This window comes from Sinohyriopsis cumingii, chromosome 17 (genome assembly GCF_028554795.1).
Source record: "Sinohyriopsis cumingii isolate HCF-2022 chromosome 17, ASM2855479v2, whole genome shotgun sequence".
Taxonomy (NCBI): Eukaryota; Metazoa; Mollusca; class Bivalvia; order Unionida; family Unionidae; genus Sinohyriopsis; species Sinohyriopsis cumingii.
Genome location: NC_142977.1, coordinates 41,629,703 through 41,650,335, shown reverse-complemented (window position 1 = coordinate 41,650,335; position 20,633 = coordinate 41,629,703). Strand labels below are relative to the sequence as shown.

The window sequence follows — 20,633 nt, the reverse complement described above, 5'->3', positions numbered from 1 at the left end:
ACTTGGCAATTTGAAATGGCCAAGAGAACATGGTGTGTTTATCTACACTGGAACACAGGATCTTAGAGTTCTTTTATCAGGTACTTTGGCTTTGTTTGAGAAGTGTCCTTGTTTAGTGAGTAGAGTACGGTTTTGTTAATGTTCTTTTCTATTGTGTCATCTTGGTAACAGTTTCGGGACCTGTGAATGTTATAACAGTGTATTTTTTACCTATCGAAGGTATTTATTTATTACTAAGCAATGAAGTAACTGGCAGCATAGCGCGGATAATCCACATGTAACTGAGAAACCATGTTTGGATCAAACAAATCCTAGTGACAAGGAAATCCTAAATTTATACCCATCATGTGCAGTTACTAGAGCTATGGAAAAAGAGCTTTTGAGAATAATGTCGATCAAGAAAGTATTCATTTAGCTGACACGTTAATTAGTCAATCTTTTCATGAGGTCACTTTTGTTCATATTACTTGTCAATCAAGAGGTATTGATCACCGTGATCCTCTTTTTACTATTCATTCCCTCTTTTTTAATTAGTGTGACAGAGGACATTTACTTGTTGTCGAATAGAAACAGGTTAATGATATTTCTTGATAGTTTCAGAGGGGGATCAATGAACTGAAGCTACACAAGTTCTTGTTTATGACTTTGTGAAACATGGGTTCCTTTTGAGGACACAGAGATCACCTGAAAAACCCGATGGTGACGAGTGATCAGTGTGCTATCGAATTGTCGTTTATAAGTTTATATCTACAAAACATTTAGTCTAGCCCTCGAAACTCTCTTAGCTGTTTTTTAGGAGTAAATAAGATCTTGAATCATTTTTATTGACTAAACTTTAAACGTGATGGTTCCAAATACTGTAGATCCTGTCACAGGAAAACCCAATCAGAAACTTCCTAAGGCTCGCCTAAAACGTATTCATGCATTTGATTAACCATTGAGTAACATGATGTAGACTGTGTCGGTTCCTTACATAAAACTTAGTCAGGCAACCAATATGTTTTGACCATAGTGTATGCGTTCACAAGACCTCCAAAAGAAATTTATTTGAGAAATATTAAATGTAAAACCATTAAACAAGCTTTGGTAGAGTGTTTTACACTAGTTTGCCTTTAATAAGCTGTTCAATCTGACCAAGGGTCAAATGTTATGTCTGATATTTCCCACCCAACAGTTTAAATCTGCAATCCATCACCATAAAATTCAAGAGACTATGGAAATTTCCATCAAATTTTCAAGAACATAATTCGGTCGTATTTCTTTGATAAAGGAAAGGATTGGGTTGAGAGTGTTCATCTGAAAAATAAACAGTAACAGTGTAACTAAGACGGATTCATTTGCAATGCCAAGAATTAATGATGCATCGACATAATAAATTGAAAATGCAATATCTGTCAAAATATTTGGCCTTTTGGGAGGATTCGGGTAACTTCCATTCACGGAAAGAATAAATTAAATTTTGGCAATTACAAATCCAGATGGGGTTTATCAGTATAAAGGGTTGCTCTTTAGAATTAAAAATACTAAGGCTTAATTCTAATATTTAATGAACATGATAACATCCGGTCTAGACATTTGTGACGTACAAATTGATGATGCAATCACTTATAATGACACCTCAGATCACTTGAAAGCCATTCAGTAATTCTTCGAACACAGTAATGCAATTCTGACTGTCATTGTAAGCAAACGTGAGTACATATTGTTCGACACGGTCAAGTTAAATCTGTATGAATTTGCTATGGCTATTAGTTAAAGGAACGCGATATTTGCCTATGGTTAGATATTACAGCAAGTGTTATTCAGATTTTGCCACTATTGCCGAACTTATGAAAAATTTGTTGAGGGAGAAATCCAGGTTTCATTGGCCTAATATTTTGAAACAAATAAACGCCGTCCTTAAAAGTTCACCCATTCTTTCAGCATTACATTTCACTCAATTATTTATAATGTGTGTTGCTGCAAGTGATGCATGGTTGGTGGAGTATTGAATCCAGAAGATTCAAATGGTGTGAATCATCCAGTGTGCTATACTTCTGAAAATCTAAGCAAGCTCTAGAAAAATGATTCCACAATTGAGAAGGAAACGTTTTGAAATGCATAATAGATCAACTCTTTTTCGAGTTATGTATTCGGTTATTGCTACTTAAGTGCTCATTCACTTTTTGGAAATATACGCTCTACATTTGGATTATTGTGACCTTGTTCAAAGACATTCTATATAGCATCTTTGTGTTATACCAGACATTCAAGAATATTGGAATTCATTCAAAACATTACATAAATCTGACTTGTGATAGGACCATTACGATTTTGTTTAGGGATTTACTTTACAACACTGAAGGTGTCTAAAGAATGTTCAATCTGTGTTATAGAAATAAATTGTTTGTTGATTTTGTCCAACATTGTTGGTTTCTCTTTTTTCATCCAGAAAACTCAAGACCTATAGTTGTAACAGTATTTGTGAATCTATGTTTGGTATGTAAGCATGTAAAATTATACAGATTTTTCGTGATAGTTCATTTTACATGGATTTCGTGAATGTCTTGCACCCACATTAAGGATCCAATGAATATGAACACATGTTAATCGTTATACGTCCTAGTTGCGGCAGTAAAACATCATTCACCAATTTATCGCTTGCGTATCTGTAAAATCAAATTGCTTAATAAATGAAGAAGGAGTAGTGAAAACAGTTTCATGTCTACGTTTGTGAGAGAAGCTAAATACACAAATGATTGAAATGAGAACAACGACGTTTGGTGGAGGATGTCTCCAATGTTATGATAATGTCTGCTGGTTTGATTGTCCGTCTTTGTGTGTGACTCAAAAGCACAATTTAACCAAACTTACTGAACAACACCTTCCTTGCAAACACTAGAAAAGAACGATAAATTAAAAGAAAATATTTGAAAGATCTAAAACAGTAAATTTTATTTTATTGTTAAAAGTGAATTTGCATTATATATTCCTGAGTCAAAAGTTGAATATTTTCCCCTAAACTATAACAGTAACGTCTACTGCCTAGTAAATTTAGCTAAAAGCTGAACCTTGCACTTTGTCGAGTGTTGTCATATCCGCGTGACAGTGACGTTATCAAAAGTAAACATTGTTGATATAGAAGCATTCATCTGCCGCCTGTATTGTAAGATGTGTTCCTAGCTCACTGATACAGGTATATATAAAACACCAGATCTTGTTAGAACCACACAGAACAGGATGGCGAGTTACTTGATCGCTGCTTTTGCGATTGCATCATACCTCACAGTTGCAAGTGGGTTCTTAGGAGTTACGCCCACAGAACCATTTAACTATTCTAATCAAGTGGATACTAGCGGGAATTATCTTCTCTTCTGGAAATTCAATGACACCCATATTACGTTTGAAATCCATGTGAAAACCCACGGATATGTCGGATTCGGTTTGTCCGACAGTGGCAAGATGTATCCGGCTGATGTCGTAGTGGGGTGGGTGGAGGATAGAGTCACATATTTTAAGGTATTTTTTAGAAATATCTCACATATATCTATCTATTGCCGCAGCACGTTTGATGATTCTTATGTGCTAAGATAATTTTATATTCTGTTTATTAATGCATGTGTGATTAAATACGAATGCAAGGAAGACATTGAACTAAAGTATAATCCAGTTGATGTTTGGAATTTAATAAGACAGAAACAATGTTATATTTAATATTTCTTTTGTGAATTAAACCATTACGACATTTGCGATATAGGCCTTTTGTTGAAACGACGAAACACAAAACTGCTAACACAAAATGTTTAATAGAGAACCATACTCTTATGAAACCTTAATTATTGGACGTCGACTGGCTACAGTGTTGATTTCATTACCTAAGGAGATACGTTGACCACCTATTGGTACAGTTCAACGAGCCGCTAGTGTCAACCCAGTGGTTGTAGCTGACATGTATATCATGACTATCATAAAATTATCATACGAAACGATGGAAAGAATGAATTTCCCAATTGCACGAGCTAGCCCAGGGTGGAATGATGAGAGTTGTAAGTAAGCAGTATCTCAGAGCAGGAATTGAATGTTGTTAAAAGGTGTTGAAAGACTTTGAAAGTGCGTGTTGTCAAGATTGTATTTCATCTTCTGTACACAAGCTGAAACAGTCAAATCAATATCGTACATGTACCTTCTAGGTTGAGTTAAGCCCAACAGTTCAAATTGCGGATATTACCACAATGTATTTAACCATGAAAACCAGCTCGAATTATCTCATATTTGTTTCACTTTCATTAAAACCGGTTAACGAAAAGCGGGTATTAAATATTATATCGATATAAATTTATCGTTTGGTGAATTTTCGATTTGATTATGAATAACATTATCCAATCAGGACTACCATACAACTGCACATGCGCCTCCAGTACTTGACAAGCACCAAGACTGGTTTCTGCTTCACGGAGAGGAGAATAGTTTTGGAACCGTTCTAAAATTTGTTAGAAAATTGGACACTTGCGACGAAGCCGAAGACAAGAAAATTGAGGTAACATCAGTGTCTTGTCTTTTTAATGTGAATTTTCTCATGAAGTTCTTTTGCGTCCTATCAGCTATCCATCTTTCACCGAATGCTCATCATTGATGTTCAATAAATTACCTTTCATATTTTAAATTTCACATTTTTAAGCAATTGTTAATACTTTAAATGTAGTATGCTTGATTTTAAGCTCAAACGAGACAAACCTGTTACATAATCATGAAGGTAGAATGTTATGAGTAGATTCTTTACGTAGATTTGTGATAATCATTCAATGCCAACCCTTAATGTTGGTGATAATCTTTAACTTTTTGTTCTTTGGTTTCTTCAAAGTAAAGAAAACCCAACAAAATATGTTTACGGGTTTCGCATTCATGTTTAAATCTTACTTAAGTAAACTTGTACCACACATTTACGAACGACATTATTACACACATGTCATGCACTGCATAAATGAGAAATCCATTTCATTTACTTGAAAAATGAAATTTCAGGATGGTACCATACGACTGATTTATTCTTACCACCCGAGAGACCCTGCCTCTAATGACAGCCTATTGTATCACGGTCCGGAACACAGAGGAACTAAGAGTTTGTCTTTGCTGAGTGTGTCGTCTAATCCGGCAAGACCATCTGCAGATCAGGATGACATCAAAACCTACGATTTCCTCAACGGAAATGTACATATCCTTTTTGTATATCTGTTATATTTGGTAATTCAAATAATAATAATAATAATAATAATAATAATAATAATAATAATAATAACAATAATCATAATAATAATAATGGATAATTGTTTCTTTTAATTTAAGCCAGCTAAGGCTTGGCATTAGCAGAAATTATATGATTTTGTAACCTGCGAATCACGAATGTTTATCAGCTTTATGAAATGAATGAAAATTTGGACATGCTTGAACATTTTGGATGGTGGAGAAACTGTGTACCCGATTAAAAATATATTGATAATATAGCTGATTATGGAACCAAGTATCATTCAAATCTCACCGAATTTCCTTTCCACGTGAACTTTATATATATATATATATATATATATATATATATATATATATATATATATATATATATATATATATATATATATATATATATATATGTGTGTGTGTGTGTGTGTGTGTGTGTGTGTGTGTGTGTGTGTGTGTGCTTAGAGATAGATATATAAATAGATAGATAATCAAAAATTTTGTGTTGTTGTTTAGATGTTTACCTGATCCACTAATTTATCCCTGTTGCCTCGTTTGTCTGTCTATATGTATGTATGTATGTATGTATGTATGTATGTATGTATGTACGTACGTACGTACGTACGAATGTATGTATGTATGTATGTATGTATGTATGTATGTATGTATGTAGGGTGTACTGAAGCGTATTGGAAGGGTAGCACCCCTGGTGGGGGAACAGTTGTTTGGCGTAGCTTGGCCACCTTTGGTACCCACATGCACCCAGCTATCACATGTGGCTTCAAGAAGCTGTAACATGCGCAGTAGCCATATCCCGGTAAACCGCTTCGACTGGCGAGCAAAACCAGGTGAGTGTATCCAACGGGTTTTAAACCTGCGGTGAGTCAGCGTTTGCCTCCCCAAGCATGTGAAAACTGCATTCGGCAGACTGCGCGGAAGAAACCAATAGCTAGTTCAACGGGCAGAAAGGCGATTCGCAGCAAGCAATGTGCTGTGGAGCGCAAACAGCAGGGCGAGCCATGTAGGTAGCCCTGGTCATCCACTGCATCCGATTCCATCTCCAGCCATCTTGACCTTGTCTTGCCACTGGATCCAGATGGTCTTGGACAACAGATTAATGTTGACAACACGCAACTTTTCCTTACTTTAAACCAAGTCAACGTGCAAGTCACTTGGTCATCCTTCTCCCCAAAGTCTTGTAGCGACGGACTATCGACGAAGCGGCAGGTGTGGGTACACTGGCAGCCGAAGCCGCAAATCTGCACACAGGCGGCTCAGACCATATGGCCATTCTTCACTGACACGGTGCAGGAGTTCGGCAGCCCCCTGAGTGACTGAGAAGCCCATTTTCTATTCGCACTGCTCACCTACATACCATGAGGTACCAAAAAATTACCTATCAGCAGTGGAAACAATACAAAGAAAAAGACGAAAATCGTTCCTCTCACTCTCGGCGTATGGAACGTGCGCACACATTTGGACAGAAGTGATGCTGACAGACCTCAGAGGAGAACTGCTCTGATTGGGAGGGAGCTAGCCAGATATAACATCGATATTGCAGCTTTTGGCGAAACCCGCCTTGAAGGAGAGGGTGAACGTTGTGAAAGGGGCGCTGGCTCTACCTTCCTTTGGTGCGAAAGAGGAAGTGAGGAGCGACGTGAGGCTGGAGTAGGTTTTGCAATGAAGATAGATTTTGTTACCAAGCTAGCTTGACTTCCAAAGGGTGTATATGACAGGCTTATGACCATGAAACTCGCACTGTCGAATGGAATAAATCATGTTACGATCATCAGTGCCTACGCTCCAACCATTGCCAGTCCAGATGAAAGAAAATGACAAATTTTACGTAGAACTCCACTCTATCATAATCTTTGTTCCCAAATCTGACAAGCGCATCATCCTTGATGACCTCAATGCAAGAGTCGGCTCTGACAACATTTCATGGGAAGGTGTCATTGTAAAATATGATGTCGGCCGCTGAAACAGCACTGGTCATCTATTGATTAAGACTTACGTAGAGCATGAAATGTTCATCACCAACAGTCTTCCGCCTCCCTAGCCGCAACAGGACGACATGGATGCATCCCCGTTGTAAGCACTGACATATTATTGACTACGTGAAAGTCAGGAAGAGGGATAGGCAGGATGTACGGGTGACCGAGTCCATGTGTGGTGCAGAATATTCAAAACCGGCTGAACATCGCCAAGCTGAATAACTCAACCTCCAAATCGACCTTTGTTAGCACTCTAGAAAACCGTCTTCATTCCACACCTCTGGACAACTAAAATTTCGAGGCTTTTTGGACGGTCCTTAAAGAGCTGCTCTACAACACAGCCATAGAGATCGTATGGCCTTCCCCCAGAAATCACAAGGACTGGTTTGATGAGAATTGCGAAAACATCAGGCATATGTCGGATGAAAAACATCGCCTCCACAAAGTATATCTAAATGATCCAAAGTCTACTTCAAAGAAAGATGCCTTCAGTAACATCCACAGGACTGTTCAACAGAAATACCAGCAGATGCAGGACTCCTGGCTAGGTAACAAAGCTGATGAGATCCAAAGCTAGGCTGTCAAGCGTGATATGAACAGGTTTTATGATGCGCTGAACGACGTATATAGCCCATCATCATCAGGATCATCGCCTCTCCTTAGTGTGGATGGGAACACACTGATCACAGACAAAGAAAAGATCCTCGAAAGATGGTCTGTGCACTTCAGCTGTGTCCTGAACCTCCCAATATCAATCACTGGTGAAGCCATTGACAGGCTACCCCTATTGTCAGTCAGTGAATCACTGGATGACCCACCAACCATGTCAGAGACCCAGAAAGCAATGCGTCAGCTCTCTAGTAGTATGGCTCCTGGCTCAGACTAAATCGTAGCAGAGATATACAAAGAAGGAGGTGCAGCTCTACCTGAAAATCTTTATCATTGTTTCATCTCATGTAGCAAAAAGAGATGATCCCACAGGCAATTAAGGCTGCTACTAGTATTCACCTGTATGCGCGCAAAGGAAATCATCAGGAATTTGACAACTATCGAGGTATCTCTTTGCTCTGCATCGCAGGCAAGATACTCGCCAGGATTCTCCTCAACCGTCTCACACCACACCTTGACCATGGACTCCTACCAGAAAGCCAGTGCGGATTCCGAAAAGAGCGTGGAACCATCGACATGGCTTTCGCTCCTAGGTTGTTGCAATAGAAAAGCCAAGAGCAGAATACTGACCTTTTCTCTACCTATGTCGACCTGACCAAAGCCTTTTACACTGGTAGCTGAGAGGGCCTGTGGAAGATGATGGCCAAATACAGATGCCCAAGGAAATGTATCACCTAGGTGCAGCGATTCCACGACGGTATGGACTTTAGAGTCCGTAACAATGGAGAGACATCGGATCTCTTTCTTGTCTCAAACTGAGTGAAGCAGGGCTGTGGACTAGCGCCAACACTTTTCAGTCTCATTTTCACAGCCATGCTCACTGATGTCTTCAGAGATGGTGACGTGGGAATCAGCATCAGATACTGGATTGATGGCAAACTGTTCAACCTCAGGAGTCTCCAATCACAAACTAAGGTCACAACAGCCACCATCAGAGACTTGCTATTTGCTGAAGGCTGCGCACTCAACGCTGGCTCTGAAACTGACATGGAAAGCAGCGTCGACAAGTTCTCTGATTCTTGGACAAATGTAGGCTTTACGATCAACACAGGGAAGACTGAAAAAATGTATCAGCCAGCCCCAAGAAAACCGTGTGCTTAGCTGAAAAGCACAGTCAACGGCTACAAGCTGAGCGCACTGAACAGGTTCACCTATCTTTGCAGCACTCTGTCCCAGAATGTTGTAATCGTTGACGAAGTTAAAGCCAGTATTAAAAAGGCCATCGCAACGTTTGGCAGACTCCACGCCAAGGTCTGGAACAGAGGAGGCATTAGACTTCAGACGAAGTTGAAGCGAAACCTGGACAGTGTACCAGCGCCATGCAAAGACGTTGAACCACTTCCACACTACCTGCCTCAGAAGGCTTATAAATATCAAGTGTCAAGGCAGGATCTCTGATACTGAGGTCCTTGCCCAATAAAGCCTTCCTAGTATCTACAACATCTTGATGCACTCACAGTTGCGATGAGCAGGCCATGTAGCTCTCATGCCATACCACATGCTTTCATAAAAATCTCTTTTATGGCGAGCTTGAAAAAGGAAAACGCAACAGAGGAGACCATACATACAAACGATACAAGGACACCCTGAAGACGTCATTGAAAAACTTTGGCATTAGCTATGACACGTGGGAGTAGACTGCCCAGTGTTTCCGATGAAAGACTGGATGACTAAAGTGGTTCTCATTAACTTGATTGATGAAATATATATATATATATATATATATATATATATATATATATATATATATATATATATATATATATATATGTATGTATGTATGTATGTATGTATGTATGTATGTAAGGAAGGAAAAAAGCAATAATGTCAGATATGCGCCGTCATTCCTAAGAACCTCGCTAGGTCCAGACAGCTCCAAATTGACGAGTGTAACCCTTGTGTCATTTCTCTCTCCTCATTCAGATGGGGTGCTTTGGTTTACATTTTGGTTTTACTAACTATTTCCTTGTCGTCTTTTTATAGTTCTTGATTCCTGCAGCCAATACAACCTACAACTGCCGAGTATTCCGAATGCCTAATATTGGCGGGAAGCATCACATGATAAAGGTAAACGTAATCATCGTAGTTGTTATTATTATTCATCATGTTTACTTTCCTGGATACACGTGTCCGTCTCTTTATATATATATATATATATATATATATATATATATATATATATATATATATATATATATATATATATATATATATACATATATATATATATATATATATATATATATATATATATATATATATATATATACATATATATATACATATATATATATATATATATATATATATATATATATATATATATATATATATATATATATATATATATCGCTCATTTTTTCGTAACCGTATTAACTATGTATTAACTATGTCATTTTACTGACACTATTATTTTGTTATGTTTCGTTGGCTACATGACATTTCTAATTTCGTTTAGTGTTGAATGAGAAACACCCTATGTATGCGCTCTCCGACATAGCTGTGAAGGAAGTAATATATATTACGGCGCTTTATTCAGGATTCATTCAATAATTGAACAACGTATGAACTGTTTAATTAAAAACATGAATCATTTTTTTGTTGCAATTGTGTAATTCATTTAAGAAAACTGCAGGGTTGCTATGCTTATATTTAGGTATATAATCAAACACTTAATAACTAAGCATTAAAAATATTGTTATCGCTTTCCTTTAACATAGTATGCCCTCGCAAGTGCGAGGATCCTGCGCCACATGACCTAGGGTTAAATATTTATAAATACTCAGTTAATAACCTATAGATATTTACTATCACGAAAAGTACTTATTTTCATATCCTACAACGAATATGGCACGGTTTTCAAGCCCTCCTTTGTTCGCCCGTCAGTAAATATTTCAATCTTTCTGCCCTTATTTTGGTCCGGTCAATGTTTGAGCTTAGGTTAATTTCCTCAGTACTGTGGTGGGTCTGTCCTGTTCCATGAACGCATTTCTCATGTTTTAATAATCATGACTTTATTGTATATTTCCGACCAGAAGATGATTCAGCTGATTGATAACAGGATATGTGGAATTCCCTCACGGTGAATAAATTCGTAAGCAAGAATATTTATGTACAACTTCTTTTTTTTATCATTTTATCTTGCTTTTTTAATACTTACTTGGTAAGAAAAGCCTTAAGTTATCTTGATTTGTAAACTTCCTTGACAATTACTGCCACTACTTTCAAATTTCATCGTAGTCTTTCTTTATTCAAAACAAGGTGGAACCTGTAATTACCCCTGGAAACGAGTTGAACGTGCATCACATGGTGATATACAGGTGCTCGGGAATCGACCCAAAATTAGACGGGGTCAACTACATGTGCTTCGATGATGTTCCTCAAGAACTTCAGCAATGCTATCATACCATTATCGCCTGGGCAATTGGCGGACAAGTACAATTTTTTAATCTTTTTCTTTTTTTATTTTTTATTCAATCAACCATTGTAATGACTATAGTTCACTATTACCTTTATAGTTGCATCGTCTACTAGTACAGCATTCAACCAAAAAGATTTGTGCTACATACCCAACGCCTTCGCCCCCACCACCACCATCACAATCATCAAAACAGCAATTACTATTAATAATTCTACTATTGCTTGTCTTAGGATACAAATGTTTGTTATGTATTTATATTGTTAGAATCCTTTTTATCGTTTTTGTTTCTTGCCAACTGTATGAAAATGTATTGAAATCTATGGAGATGTATCAAACTTACCATATTCACAATATTTGTCTTTCATTCACATTTCAGTATATTTGAATGTCAGTCTGTTGTCTCACTGCAGTTTCTTTCTTAAATCAAAATGAGATAATAAGTAGTTGTTATTTCATTTTAGGCCTTCTACTACCCAGATCACGTGGGTGTTTCCGTTGGAGCCCCAGATGATCCGGATATTTACATCTTAGAAACTCATTACGATAATGCAGCCAAGAAATCAGGTAACACAGCTCATCTGATCTGATGTTTAATATCTAGAATTACTGATCAAGTCATCAACTATTATTTAGATATTGCTTAAAAATAATGCATATATTAATAAAAAAAATAACTAAATCAAAAAAAGTTTGAGTTATTAAAGAAAAAGTTCCTCATAATCACTTGAAATATTTATTTGTCGACCTGCTGCGTTTTAGCTGTCTTTATCGTTATGCGATGCAGGAGAGATAAGTCAGATGCCAATATAGGTTTTACCTTACTAGAAAGAACCAATTCCGAATTATACTGTTTATAAATTTAGTTATTGATTCCCTTTATTAGTATCACTTAGTTATGACTACCTTACCGAGTGTTGCATTCTCCTCAATCACATATTGTATTGTCTATTTAATTTGTATTTGTTAGCTTTCTTCTAAATTAATAACAGTTATCAATAATCGCTTTTTGGAATTGACCTTGCCCAAAATCACTTGACCTTGCCCAAAATCAATTTCACTGTGTACCTGTCTAGGAACATTTATGCTATTTTTATTTTGTAAACAAATAATACATATATAATATTTCTCTATGAATGTGGGTTAATCATTATGATCTTTTTCAGTAAAGGTAACACTTCAAGCCACTGGCACATTAGTACATTCTGGTACATTATTACATTCTGGCACATCAGCACATTCAAAACTCTGGGCATATCAACCTCTTAGTCGCCAGATCATTTAAAAAAAATACAACATGTATTTAGTTAGATCAATATTCATTTGGACTGTTGATAGAACTGTTGCGGCTAATAAAGATTTAATTTGTAATACTATAACTTCGTTTTGGATTTTCACTCTGTATTACAGGAAAATAAATTATTTGTTGAATTGTACAAAACTGGTGGGGTTTCGCTCTTTTCTGTTACATTCCTTAAGATCACAGAGTCATAATCATTTGCATGTTTCTTGTATCAGATATACGTAGGAGGAAAAGATCTTGGGAATTATAATACACATCTTTGTAAAGCATTTGCTTCAAGAATGGGTTCCTTTAATTACTAATCTCTTATAGAGGCTATGCAAATTTGCGAAATTCAGCATGAAAATACAACTGAGGACCCATTGTTCTGCTTTAAATGTACTGATATACCGAACAGTTCGTAGGTTGGAAGTCTCATACAGTCCCTAAACGCACTCTCACACATATATTTTATTTATTCTATGGTGATCATATTTATTTCCAAACAGGCATGATAGACAACTCTGGACTGCGGATAACCTTGACTAGAAATATTCGTGAACACGAAGCTGACATGTTACTGATTGTTCATCGAATTGACTGGACGCAGAATATTCCGCCATTTGAAAAGGTCTATATCAGCCAAGCATATTGTGCTTCTCAATGCATAGATCATGTGAGTATATGTTTTAATTAAATGTCAAACGCAATCCAACAACAAATTTGTACTTTCTCAGGAGTGCCTGTACTATTTTTGAGCATACATATTTGATCTGTGTAGCGTTTGTGAACTCTTATTACCAGCGTTTGTAATTGATGAAAAGAGGAAATGTATATATATATATATATATATATATATATATATATATATATATATATATATATATATATATATATATATATATATATATATATTATTTTCTTTATTCTTTTCTTGTAATGTCCATTATTCCAAATCATCAAGTCATATTTCTATGTTTAATCAGAGGCAATCATATTTATAATAAATGTTAGTAGTTAAATGACAAACGTTATCGCAAATATCTTTCAGTTGATGCTACTCAAACACTTGTGTGTTCATTAGTACTTTTAAGACAGGACTATTGTAACTCAATTATGTCTGGTTCATCTCAATATCTACTCCAAAAGGTTCAAAACACAGCTGCTCAGATCACATTTAGAGTACCACGATCAGAGCACACCTCCCCCGCTGCTCTGTACCCTACACTGGTTATCCATTCGATCCAGACTCAAACACAAAATTTGTTCTCTGTGCTACGTTTCACTGACGGACTCCAGTCCAACATACCTATCAGACCTCACCCAAGTGTACACACCAGCAAGATACTTAACCTCCTCTTCTGACAATCGTATACTCATTATTCACACTATGAAAACAAAGTCATATGGACAGCGTTCTTTTGCATGCCAGGGCCCAGTGAACTTAGACACGAAGACACAGTGATCACATTCAAGAGTACTCTGAAAACTCACTTATTTCGACTGCAAGAACAAACTTAATGACCTAAAAATGTTTCCTATCTTAAATATTCTCAGCATGTGTTTTTCTCTCTTCTTCTATGTTTTCTAATTTCATAGTGTTTGTGTTTGTAATCATATCATTACATATGTTTTATTATCTTATAAGTGTTGTCTAATGTTGGAAAGCACTTAGAGCTTCTAAAGATTAGGCATTAAACAAAGTCCTCATTATTATTATCATTATTATTATTATTATCATTATTATTTTTAGTTCCAACGTTGAATTACTTGGCTTTATCACCTGTGTGATTTAACATGTTTTGAACATATATTAGACGAAATAACTGTAATCATAACAACTGTCCAATGTTCATTGCAGGGTCTTGGAAATTTGACGGAAATCAAGGCTTTTGGAATTTTGCAACATGCTCATCTCCTTGGAAGAGCCATAAAGACAAGGCACTTCCGGAATGGCACAGAGTTACCTCCATTGGCAATAGATTCCAACTATGACATTAATTTCCAGCAAACACGACCGCTTCGGAATGAAATTCCAATTCGACGCGTAAGGGACGCATCATTTGATTGATTGTCAATATTAGCACAGACAATAGCAAATAAAAACTAAATTCTATATATAACAATTCTTTTGTCCAACACTCTCGGTTGGTCTGTATAAAATGTTTGAAACATAAGAAATGACACTGAATAAAGAAAAGCATTCCAATCATAATGACACATAGAAAAGCCATCTATAATGATCATATGTTTGTTTTTATTATTATTATTATTATTATTATTATTATTATTATTATTATTATTATTTTTATTAAAGCAATAATTTGTATGCGTGAAGATGTCCTATTTAATATCTACTGGTTTCCAAATTGAGCGGATTAGGTAGGTCTGCTATATTCTGGACTTGTTTTGATGGAGCGTGCAATTAAAGTGTAAACAATGTTTTTGAAAGTGTGGTTAAGGTTGGCGGGGTAGTTAATGAAATTTCTATCATATTAGTGGCTATGTCGTGCCAAGGAGATGGTAGCTAAATGCCCAGGATGAGAACAGGTATGCTAGTGGGCTCTATGTAGGTGTTTTTATTTTAAATATGAATGCCTATACAATGTGCATCATAACAGTGCATATGGGACGTGGTATATCAAAAAAGATGGACTAGGAAAGAATTGAAAACTTCGAACAACTGTATCAAGAATGTTCACATATGTTGAAAAATGATAATAAATAGGGACTCCAAGGAAGGATACGTTAATACATAGCAAGTGAATCCATTATTATGGTTCCCTATTAATTTGTACAGCTTGAACATTTGCAGGGCGACAGCTTCATTGTCGAATGCTCTTACGACTCAACTGGGAGGACTGAACCAACTATAGTGAGTATTACTATTTAGTCTTTTCCGAATAATACTTTATATATTTCCATACCCATTACTATGTCTCTTGTAATGAAATTCATATATTTAATTAAAGCTCTTTTACACCGCTCTATCCCCTCACCCAATTTTACACACCTCTATCCTCCTCACCCAACTGCTATTCCATCATGACAGAATTTGGGAGATACAGATTCTCAACTTTTGATGAAGCAATATAAATATTAATGTATTTTTATATAAATATTCCTAGAAGCGTACTTTTACGATATAAATCCATCCAAGTTGTAGTTCCCGTCTTGACATTGTCATGTATAAATGTTGAAGATAGACTTTGACTGATATTCCTGCGAAGCAAAGAAAGCGGACGATATTAATATACGAATGGAAGCCTAATGTTAATTTAAAACAAAAATGCAATGCAGTTCTTGCTATATATGTGTAACAGAGTGATAGCTATTAAACAGATTTTAGAGTCCTGTCTGTTTAGTATTCAGTAGTGCAGGGGGATAACCTGGTGCAGAGGACGTGGAAAGGTATGACAATGATATTCATTTATTTTCTTATCTAGGGTGGACTCTCAACTCAAAATGAAATGTGCGCATCTTTTATCCTGTACTATCCAAAGATGGAGCTAAAGAAGTGTATCAGCTTACCAACATACGATAGCATTTCGCACGATATAAACAAAATCCGGCCCCTGTTAGAAGCCTACAATTGGACCTCTCCTCAAGTCCGAGCGGTCTTCAGAGAGAAACTCAGCGAGTCCAGTATACTTCATATCTGTCAAGGAGACAAGATGGTGCCTCAGATATATTATTATTATTATTATTATTATTATTATTATTATTATTATTATTCATTATAGCAACTATTGTAGCTTTGGACCTATATGGCGCTGTGTTCCGGTTTCCTCCATTTGTCTCTAACCTGAAATTAACTCCAAATTTTCCATATCGTTTGCACGCATTTGCAAGGATTATATTTTGATTAACGTTTGATTAACTGATCTTAGCACAACGGAGAGGTACAGTTAACATATTTTTATATTACGTGTTTGTTTTGTATTTTCGCATGTGTCCGTTCTTTCGTTCGGCAATCATTACCGCAACAAATCGCGTGTTTTGGTTCGGCGGATTACTATGAAACTTTACAAATAGTACTGTCATGTTCGGAAGATATGCATAGCATCAGACAACTTTGCCGCCGCAATTTTTGTTTTGGTCTTTTTGTCTTGTAGTAGTCTAAGATACAATCTTATAGCGCAAACAGTGCCACAGGTTTTGATGGATTTCAATGGAATGTGCTAAATAGCATGACTATCGCCTGAAGATGCGCATATTGACAAGCAAATTTTCTCCCACAAATTTTGCTAAAGTCGATTTTGTCTCCTAACACTGCATGATACAATCTGGTTTGCGAAGCTAATCCTGCAGTTTTTGTTGGATTGCCATGAAACTTGGTAAATGTTATCTTCATTACCTGATGAGGAACTCCTCGTCCAATTACTTTGCTTCTTCACCTTTTATTTGAGCTATTGCACGTTCATTCTTGCTGTTTGGTGTAGTCCCACAAACATTATAGTTAGCACACCTAGCCTCATAGTTCACGATGGTTTGCCAGGAAGCTTGGTAAATAAAATTTTACTTCCAAATTTTGTTGAACGGTTACTTTACTTGTCTTGTACATTAATGTTAGCGCAACTAGTCTGCCTTGCAGATTTGTATGGATTACATATGATATTCCTCATATTGAAAACTCTTTGTGATTAAATTACTTTTGTAAGAGTTATTAGACTTTTGACTTACAGATGGATGAAATGTGCAACAAAATTTTGTATGCAACTGCAATTGTAGCTCTTTGTGAATTTCTTTGAGACTTTGTACATAGTAAAGCAATCGCCATCAGATATTCACTATCAGAAGTCATTAAATATGCTATTTTCAGAAGAGTTGTGAGCTTTGTCGGCTATAGGTTAATCTTCATCATGAGGTAGGAGGGAATTCAGTAGAGGACGGGAAACAGGTTGTTCACCTCTCCTCCAGATTATGTTTTTCATTTTTATGTACTTTTGTCGCTTATTTTTCACTAGACGTAGGGCTCAATTACGTCAGAACGCTGCGTAATTCTAGAGTTAGTTGGTAATCACTTTGGAGGCAACAAACCTAAATGTCTTTAGGAGTATCTAAGCCCTAGACAATTTGTTTTTTGTTTTCAACTTCTTGTGTAGGAATTGTGCTTTTGAGAAATTTCGTTTTCATTTACATACTTTTTGTATATTTTATGTCACTGACGTACAGTCCAAACGAATCTTAATATCATTAAAAGTATTTCTAACAACTTTATCTAAAAAGATGAGAAATATGTATCCATGTATTTGACACTTTATTAGTTGAACATATCCAATCGATTGCAATGAACAGCATCTGCCACGAATGCTGGCGATCACGGGTTCGAAACCCGGCCTATTCATACCAAAGACTTATAAAAATAATACTAACAGCTGATTAGCTAGGCGCAAAGCATTAAGAGGTTAGTGTTAGGACTGGTCGGCCAGGATGATTTGATTGAGTGGGACATCTTGCTACATGTCTGCGGCAAGATGCCCCAGTGCTAGACTTCAGTATAACTGCCACACTGTAGAAATCGTTGCGATATGACTGAAAAATTGTTAAAGCTACATTACAAATCGAACTCACAAAATGAGACACACACGGTTGCAATTTCTTCTGCTACTTCAAGTTCGTATTAAGTGTCACAGAAGACGTTTCAAGTTAGTAATTAACGTTTCGACGAGGTATTCATGAAACAATACATTGGTCCGTAGATTTCTAAAACACTTGACCAGTTTTTTAGATTTACTGTACCGTGTTTTGTCATAATTGTTTATTCTGTGTAATTTTATTTCCTGGACACCAACAATGTCTCAGAGATCATATATATATATATATATATATATATATATATATATATATATATATATATATATGAATAACAAAACATACCGCCGAAAAGCAGGTTCAAACATGTTGTTGGACAATGTGTAGCATAGGCAATATCATGACCCTATGTACAATATGTAATTATTTTCTTTTTCTAAGATTTAAAATTTAGGTGATCACATCTGTAATTCCTTCAAGTCACCATGCCTCTGAAGAAAAAACCCACTGTACCTGCTGCATTAGTAGATTGGGCAGACTCGAAATGCCGTATTGGTTCTCTCTTACCACATCCTATCTCAGAATAGTCCATACTGTACTCTAGTCGGATTTTGTGTCATTCGTTTGGGATTATTGATATTCGACTGCGCAGATTCCAATACGAGATTTTCACCATCCCACCCTTTCCTCTTCTAGTGTATCCATAGCGGTTAGGGCAAGAAAATCGGTGGAAGAACAAGGAGCAGCTGTTTTAAAGCAAAATGCATGCTCTAAAGTAACTTGATTCAAATACATTGATTTTATTTTATCTTGGGACATACTTCTTTAGTTAGACGTCAAATGTATAGTATTTGCAGAAACACAATGGGCGTATCATTGGGGGTGTGGGGGTGGGGGTGGGGGCTAAAATTGATTTGTTTAATTTTTAATGATCATGTAAACAATAACATTTTGGGGAGATACTTCAAGAAAAATTAATTATTTTGTACTAATTTCACTTTTGATTATTTCTTTTTTGTTCTGTCTGTTTGCAAATGTCGCCAATAGTTTGAAATTAAGAATGTGTTGAAGGTAGCAATTTACACTTTGGATTGTTTCGTTCTATTGGCCTGTTTCAGAGTAACGAACAATTTTGAAATTAAGATTTAGCTAGAGAATGCGCTGAATGGTTAAGTTTAGAAGTATAGAAGGATTTCCTCCATTCTAAAACAAAACATAATTAAAATTCATATGGTCACATGACGCATCACAGTACAGTCTGAGATGCGAATAACAGGTAGACTTCTAAAAGTTTTCACATTAATTTATCTGGCAGTAGAAAATTTTACATTGCTCTCTTCGATGAAATCATTTTCATCCACAGTATAGTATTCTCCATGAATTTAAGCAATTTAGGAGCCATAAATAAGCAAGTCGTTATTTATTAGTAGTATTGGGGTAATTCGATAAGGTTATCGAGTTAAAAGTTTATCGCTATAACGTTATTTCTCTCTCTAACTACGCTGCTTGTAAACCACTTTCTCAGACACCGTTGCGTGCATTTTCATGCAACTTCATGTGTACACTCACAGATATCGCTTATCTATTTACACCAATAGAAATGAACATTTCTTCAATGTACTGTGGTTGCAGCAAAAACTTCTAATGTTTGCCAAATGCATATTTCCGACAATATTAATATAAACGTGCTGTAGCTATTGCAAAGAATACAATAGATCATGTTTTCATTGATTTTGCCATTTCAGACACTCAAGTACACTTTCCATGAAACACCACCGAAGAATAATTATACTCCACCAGTATCTACATGCCCATAGATGACAACAGAGACATGTATAATATCATGTACATGCCCATAGATGACAACAGATACATGTATAATACCATCTGCATGCCCATAGATGACAACGTAGACATGTATAACACAGAGTACATGCCCATAGATGACAACAGAGACATGTATAACATCATGTACATGCCCACAGATGACAAGAGAGACATGTATAACATCATTTACATGCCCATAGATGACAAGAGAGACATGTATAAACATCATTTACATGCCCATAGATGACAAGAGACATGTATAACATTATTTACATGCCCATAGATGACAACAGAGACATGTATAAACATTTTCGACTGCATTTGTTTAAGATACATATATCGCAATAAAGTTTGGATGCAAATGATGATCGTGAGTTTAGTATTACTTATTCCGCACAGGAAAACAATGTTGTCAACAGCAGTTTTAAAACCTATAAAATTCGATTATATCGATACACTTTGTAACATTATGTCAGTTAACGGTTTGTTTCAGTTGCTTATATTTCATTTTATTCATTATATAGCCGTAGGACTGATGTAGCAGTTCTAGAAAATACATATATATAATCAGGAGACACACACACACTATCTCTCGTCTGCCATATGACAGTAAAGTCGCGGTAAAATCATGTGGCAAATCTTAATATACAAGGATAAAAGACAATCCGTTTCAAGATGTCGAAATTTCTGCATTTCT

At 36.1% G+C, this 20,633-nt stretch overlaps 1 protein-coding gene across 1 annotated transcript; it reads left to right on the top strand.

Moving 5' to 3' along the window:
* The first annotated feature begins 3,121 nt into the window (after positions 1 to 3,121).
* Positions 3,122 to 20,304, top strand: LOC149778494 (DBH-like monooxygenase protein 1). Its single transcript, XM_089939362.1, has 11 exons — positions 3,122 to 3,498; positions 4,367 to 4,516; positions 5,002 to 5,187; positions 9,858 to 9,941; positions 11,136 to 11,309; positions 11,757 to 11,859; positions 13,084 to 13,250; positions 14,436 to 14,621; positions 15,390 to 15,449; positions 16,021 to 16,251; positions 19,855 to 20,304. Exons 1-11 carry the CDS (start codon positions 3,220 to 3,222, stop codon positions 19,924 to 19,926), a joined length of 1,692 nt encoding a protein of 563 aa, XP_089795488.1. The 5' UTR covers positions 3,122 to 3,219; the 3' UTR covers positions 19,927 to 20,304.
* The last annotated feature ends 329 nt before the right edge of the window (positions 20,305 to 20,633 follow it).

Coding starts and splice junctions, on each gene's coding strand:
- LOC149778494 (XM_089939362.1), top strand. CDS start 3,220: ATGGCGAGTTACTTGATCGCTGCTTTTGCGATTGCATCATACCTCACA. Junction 5,188..9,857: donor ACGATTTCCTCAACGGAAAT/GTACATATCCTT, acceptor GTCTTTTTATAG/TTCTTGATTCCTGCAGCCAA. Junction 16,252..19,854: donor TCTGTCAAGGAGACAAGATG/GTGCCTCAGATA, acceptor TTGCCATTTCAG/ACACTCAAGTACACTTTCCA.